Source organism: Pteropus vampyrus, unplaced genomic scaffold (genome assembly GCF_000151845.1).
Source record: "Pteropus vampyrus isolate Shadow unplaced genomic scaffold, Pvam_2.0 Scaffold202, whole genome shotgun sequence".
Classification (NCBI taxonomy): domain Eukaryota; kingdom Metazoa; phylum Chordata; class Mammalia; order Chiroptera; family Pteropodidae; genus Pteropus; species Pteropus vampyrus.
In genome coordinates, this window is record NW_011888983.1 from 2552260 (window position 1) to 2559189 (window position 6930).

General features: G+C 50.8%; 1 protein-coding gene across 1 annotated transcript in view; it reads left to right on the forward strand.

Moving 5' to 3' along the window:
- SLC29A3 (solute carrier family 29 member 3) overlaps positions 1-6930 on the forward strand; it is a 46227-nt gene that overhangs the window by 27290 nt on the left and 12007 nt on the right. Inside the window, exon 3 of the mRNA XM_011372177.2 lies at positions 1532-1614. Coding sequence (XP_011370479.1) covers positions 1532-1614 — 83 coding nt within the window. The remainder of the gene's footprint in view (positions 1-1531; positions 1615-6930) is intronic.

A 6930-nucleotide genomic window follows, 5' to 3' on the forward strand; every position in this document is an offset into this window, starting at 1 on the left:
GCCTGCCTGGCCTCACGTAGGCCCAGCCACTGTGTCAAGATGTAATTGACTGAGTGCCTTGGACCAGTCCAGGCTCTGCTGAGCCCATCAGGGCAGGAACAATGAGGTGACACCTCAAAGGAAGAAGGCTATTTCTAAGGCTCATGGTTGATGGACCATACAAGCTGTGATTATCATTTTAATTGCAGGGCTGCCATGACCTTACATTCAGGGTGCAGATTTCAAAGACCACAAAGCACTTTGCAGGCTTAAAAAGGGACTGTGGAACGGTCTGCTTCAGACTACAGGAGCCCATTATGACATCTTTCTTGGCCTCCACATTGCAATTAAACTCTCCCAGAAAGGGGAGATCTAACTGTTTCAAGGTCTGACTCAAATCCCACCTCCTCTGGGACCCAAACCTACACTCATTCCCATTCTCTCAAGTACTCAGCCCCACTCACCCCCACTCTCCTACCTGGAACTCCCTTAGAACTCTCTGCTCCTGCCTCTGATTTGGCCAAAAAAAAAAAAAATTACACACACACACACACACACACACACACACTCACACACATCGAGAATTCTAACATCTCTTCCTGTGGTGTTTCGAGATGTTAAAAAACCTTCACACTCTATCTTGCACCCCCAGTGGTACACTCTGCTCCTGCCAGGCAGGAAGCATGTCTTATACTCTGTAGTGATCCTTACAGTTGCCAGAGTTCTTTGCACATTGGCAAGTTTTTTGCACACATTGTTCTTTGTGCTTGGCACATTTGTAACTCAAGCTATTTCCTCAGTTCAGTTCAGTTTCGTAGGCTTTCCAGCATAGAATACCCACAGCTTCTTTTTTATTTCTCAGGGTAAACAATATAATTCATATAAAGCCCTCGTATTTGGCACACAATAAATGCTTAATACAGGTAAACCATTATCACAGCTTAGAACCCATCATTACCAACCTGGGGTTCATGGTTTGACGTATAGTAACCAAAGCCAAGGTCTGTCAGCCCTGTCCAATGGTTTTCTTTTTTTAACAGGTATATTGAAGGATAATGTACACATAATAAAATACACCCTAATGAGTAGACAGTTCTCTGAGTTTTGAAAAACACAGTTGCCACACAGCTTCTTTAGCTCTAAGTTCCAGCACATTACAGTGAGGAATTCTTCATCTTATCTGTGATCCCATGCACTCTTTGTCTACAAAATCCTGAGCTAGGAAAATGCCCTTTTCCCTCATTTTGGCCAGTGTAGGAGCCACTTCCCAAAATAGCTTTGACCTTGAATGGGTGCTCTATTGAGGGAGCCAATCCTGCATCAGGACAAAGTTTCCCTGCAGGGTTCGGGGCCTAGTATAGTCCTAAGAGGCCTCAGTTGCAAGAATGTGAGAATGTGGTTGGGTCACAACAAAACCCATTTGGATAATTCTGAAATTCGACAATGGTCTAAGTATCTGAAGACAATGGGGAGAAGCCCCACCAAGAAGGGCCTGTCTCTGTGCTCCCTCCCCCATCCCGAGTGACCTCAGTGACCTCTTCTGTGCTTGCAGAACTACCTTGAGAGCTACCTTTCCATCGCCTCCACCGTGCCCTCCGTGCTGTGCCTCATGGCGAACTTCCTGCTTGTCAACAGGTAGGCCACTTTCCTTCCTCTCTCAGACCTGACTTCACCTCCAGCCTTCTCCACTCCCCTTTTGTCTGCTGCTGCTGCTTTTCTACCCGCTTAAACGGTGGCTACCAAAGTAGGAGATAGGCAGCTCAGACTCCTCCATGAAGATTGAGAAGTCAGATCAGTTACCTGGGACCCTGCCAATAGAATGGACTTTCCCTTTCCAGCCACATGCTGTGACATCATGTCAGCAGCCAGCAGAAGACATGTAGGGAAATGGGTCTTCTTTCCTGTTTTTTTCAGGGGAACCTGTCTATCAACAGCTGCCTGGGCTGCTGTGGGGATATCACGCGAGTGGTTGGATAGGACCGGGAAGCAAGGCTTGTGGAAGCTGGTCTTCCAAGCGTTTTTGAGATCAGTCAGAAGGGAAGAGCCTGGCATCCCGTAAGTCCGGCTCTGGCTTTGTGGAAATGGATCACAGCACTAAGCTGTAACACCAGCTTGTGTGTCAACCTCTCACAAAGGGGTCAGTAGGGAACTTCTACCGCTGTATTAGTGAAGGGCTGGGAGAGAGCTTCCATCTGGATGCACCATGGAAGAAGCAATGATTTAGGAGACATCCAGGCAAACTAGCATGACCCTTAGATGCCCTGGACGGCTGTTGCCATCCTTTCTCAATTTACGCTTAGAAGGGCAGCAGCCCTAGCTACTTTGCTTGCATTTCCTCTAAGTTACCACTAGGTCCCAACAGTGGCTATGTTATTATTTGGAAACCTGGGCTTCTCTCGGGCGCAGCCTACTGAAACCTTAGATCTCTGATGGCAAATCTGTTTTACCTAACTCTGTTCAATTTGCAGTGACTGCCTGGATTTCTAGTTGACCAAGGTTCTAGGGCGGGTCTGGCCTTGGGGAGTGTGCTGTGATCAATTAGTGATGTCTACTCTGAGTACAGGATAGAGGGCAGCATCTGGGCCAAGCCTGCATAGACCAGTCTTTCCAAACATATTATGCTATGGGGCTATTCCAATGATCTGTTAGTGCAAAAAAATGACCCCAACGCATAGTGGCTTAAAACCATAACAATAATTAGTATCTTTCATGATTCTGGAAGTCAGCAGGCTCAGGTGGCAGATCTGGCTCGGTGTCTCTCATGTAGTTGCGGACAGCTGGGGCCTGAACTGCTGGGCCTTCTTGAGCACACCTCTCTCTCTTGCTCTCTCCCTTCTCTCTCTTGCTCTCTCCCTTCTCTCTCCATGGTCTCTCTTGTGTTGGCCTCAGGTAATAGGACTTTTCATGTTGTGGCTGAAGAGAAAGTTTTCCAAGAGACAAGGTAGAAGCTATGTGGTTTTCGAAACCTAGTCTCTGCAGTCACATAGTGTCACTTCTGCTGTATTCAGCTGGTCAAGGCAATCACAGAGCCCGCTCGGTTTCAAAGGGACATAGACCCCCACCTCTCAATGGAGGGAATGTCAAAGAATTTGCACCCATCTTTAAACCAAAGCAAGAAAGAGAATGGTGCTTAGATGGCCCTTAACGTGCCTTTTCATGTCTTCTGGTACAGGAGTCTACATTCAGTGTCCTAGCAGGTGGGGTGCAGCCTCCAGAGACCCCATCCTGGAGGAGGTGGAGCCAGGTGTTCCCCCAGCACCGTCAGCCCCTGGAGGGCAGAGCTGGGTTCCCTGGCAGTAATTCAAAAAAGAAGTCCTTAGGAAAGGAAGGGGTTGGAAGAGAGGAGGACAAGGAAGATATAGAGCCACGTGGGAGTCCCTCAGCCTCTCACTGCCTTTCTCTAGGCCTCTTATTATTCTCTCTGTCCACTCGCCCAGCCATTCCTGGGGAGGTGGTCTGTCCAGCTGGGCTAGCCCAAGCTCACATAAATGAGATCTCTTGCCTCCTTCTAGATCTGGAGTCACTATGTGAACTATAACAAGGAGGTGACGCTTAGTGATCCTTAGGATGCACAGCAACCCAGGAGGGAGGCTGTGACATTACCCATTTTCCAAGTGGAAGTCAGGAGATGTGCCTAAGACCACAGGGCCAGTAAGGGGTGGCCTGAGCTGGTGTCTTACCTGGCACTGCCTCCTCTGTAGTAGTGAGGTTCAGCAGGCTGGGAGTTGGCCTGGGACTAGGGTCAGCAGTGGCAGGGAGGATCCACCCTCAGGGCCCTGGAAGAATAATCTTTAGAAAGAGTAGTTAGCACTTCTGAGTACTCATATTCCCCAGGGGCATTTTCTTCAGTTATCCTTGCAACAGCCTGGAGCAGGAAACTTTACTTTGTTTGACTTGTGGGAACTCAGGCTCACAGAGGTCACATGGCCCATGAGAGGGTGGAGCCAGGATTGGAACTGGGACCCTTCTCCCCAACATCTGCTCGGAACCTGCCTCTTAGTTCCCCAACTCCTGCCTGCAGCCAGAGACACACCTCAGACCCTTCACTGAACCCATCCCTGTCTCTGCCCCTGCATCTCTGCCCTGTCTCTGCCCAGGCTTCAGGTTGCTGGTTAGGAAAGCCCCACCCCAGCTGCAGGTGGGGCCATGGGCCACCCAGGCAACCATGCTCCCCACCCCTTTTCTGCCCAGATTGGGCAGGGAGCTGACTCTGAGGGCTGAGCATTACTGGGCATCCTCCAGAGGAGCCCAGCCCACCCAGGGGCCTACTCTTTCCCAAGCTCGCGGAAAAGGGTAAGGGCAATGTGGGAAGTGCTCCCAGGCCTCTGCGGGGAAGATGGTTTGGGGCTAAGCTAATTTTTTTTATTTAATGTGCGAGATTGAAATGTCTCCTTTTCTCGCCTCCTGGAGAACCTTGGCTTTCTCTGACTGGCTCATCCATAATCGCAGAGTGTTTTATTATGTTAAATCTGCAGCATCATAAATACTTATGAGGAGGATTTGCATTTGGGAGACTTATGAAGAAATCAGTCCCCTGGGGTCCTGAGCTTTCACAAGCAGAAAGGGTCGGGGAAGCTGGCAGCCTGGGTACAGCTGACAGCCCTCAGAGAACTTGCCCCAGGGTCCAGGGGCCAGAGCAGTCATCTTGGCCTTCCCCTGTCCCAGAGCAGAATCACGACACCAGGACGACACTTATCTGAACGTTCCCTAAAATGCTAACAGTGTCACCACCCCCTGGGCCGCCTTCCCTGCCCGAGGGTGGGAGAAGCAGAGTGAAGCCAGTGTGCCCCCATTAGTGCACGTGGGGCAGGCTTGCAGGGGCACATTTCATAAAGCTTGACGAACATTGAAAATAGCCCCTGGTGAGATTCCCTAGGGCCTGGAGCCCATAGCTGAGGCTCAGCAGAGAATGGGTTATGCAGCCTATAATTAGCAGGCTAGGAAGGGACCTGTGCAGGTGAGGGGCTTTTTATGGGGAGCAGAGGCAGAGTTGGGAACCGCATGGCTTTCATAATGCATATGGCATTTACCTTCTCAACCCCCCTTGAGAGACAACCTCCCTTGTCTCCTGCCCTGGGGGCTGGAAGAAGTCCTCCAGCTCTCTATGAAGCAACCTTCCTGTTCAAGCAGCTAGTTAGTTACCTTGTGGGGACAGACATAGGAGGGCTTCTGTGAGGCTAGTAGCATTCCTGGGGTGGTCTTTTTCTGCAGCATTTGTGAGGAAGTGGTTGTAGGCAGAGGCCGTTCCCAGGCGGGCTGGAAATGCTGCAGTTGCTCACAGCTGTCTCCCTGCCATGCCGAGGAGGTCAAAGCAGAGTGACTAGGAGCTTCAGGCCCAGTGGTAAAAGCTGCCCCTGCACTGCTGATATCCTCGCTTGTTAATATGCGCATCCAGCAGATAGTTACCAGGCGCCTACTAAGCCCCATGCCAGCCCTGGGGATGAGAACTAGACAGGCCCTTTCTTTGAGGTGCTCTGCCCGTGCCTTCTTGTCCGTCCGTGCCTTCTTCTTGCCCCTCCCCCCCCCAAACTGTTAAAGCTTTTGGGCATTTGTCCCCAGCCTCTCTCTCTACTTGAAATTCTTCAGATTTAGAATCATCAGAAGGAAGGGACCAGAACATTATCTTGTCCAGTCTCGTCTTTTTCAAAATAAGGAAACTGAGGCCCAGAAAGGGTGGATATTTGCCTGGGGTCACACAGTGAGTTGGTGTGAGCTGGAAAGGGCTCTGGTCTTCTGACTCAGGCATTGCACCCCTGCTGGCTCTTATTTTGGGGATGTGTTGGGCAGCTCCACCTTCTGGGAGGGAGGCACTGTGTGGAGGCTGAGTATGTAAGATCACCCTGCGCAGAGGTAAGGCCTGACCACCAGCCTCCAGGGCACCTGGTGTGCACTTACATTGATACTCTGGGTCCTCAGTGGTTCAGGTGCTCCATCCACTAGGCCCCTGCCGACCCTGGGAAAAATATGTCTTAGTGGAGAGTTCCCCAGAAACAGACACTGGAACAAGGATTCAAGTGCAAGTAGTTTGTTTGGGGGGCGAAGGTGGGAGAGTGAAGAAGAGAGATGAGGCAGGGAAGGCAGCCGATAAAGAATGCCTCTTTAAGCCAGTTCCCACAGAGGGCGACAGAGCTTGACCTGCCAGAGGAACTCTGGGGTCAATGTGGCACACGCACCTGAGGGAGAGGGAGCTGGGGTATTTATCTACCCACTTCCCTAGCATTGGTTGAAGCTTGCTTTTAGGAGGTGTTAATTGCCTGTCACTTGTACACTGATTCCTAATAAGAGGAAGACCACATGGGAAGGGCACCCATAGCTTGTAGCTCCGCAGCTGGAAACCCTGATTATGTTAGTTGGCACTCTTGGTAACAAACAATAGAGATGCAAAAAGGATTTTCTCATTCTTTACCTGGAAAGTTTAAAGTCTGCCTCTAGGCACTGTTGGATCTAGGGAATCACAAAAGTCCACAAGGCTCTCCCACTCATGCGCTGTCTCCAGGCTCCGTATCTGTCCACTTGGCTTCATCTGGGATGTGGCCTCTTCCTGTGCGGCTGGTCAGGTGGCAGCTAGCAGCCCCAACACAGTCGCAGCAGAGAAAGAGCTTCTCTCCACCTTCCAGTCTCAAGGAGCACTGACTGACTCTGCCTGGCTCCTTTGCTAATCCCTAACTCCATCCAGTGGCTGGTGGCATGGGATATGCTTATCACTCCAGACTGAGTCATATGCCCATCATTTGTGGCCAGCCAGCCACCTCCCCAGGACAACTCGGTGTGGAAGAAGGAGTGTTCTTGTGGGGAGGGATGCTGGCAAAGACTACCATCCATTCCGTGCCCTACCCTGAGGATCAAGTCCTGTCATTGATCAGGCTAACAGGGCCCTCTAGGGTGGGGCTCCATGTCTCTCCAGCCTCCTCTGCTCCCAGTCTCACTCACAGCCAGACTCCATTTCAGTTC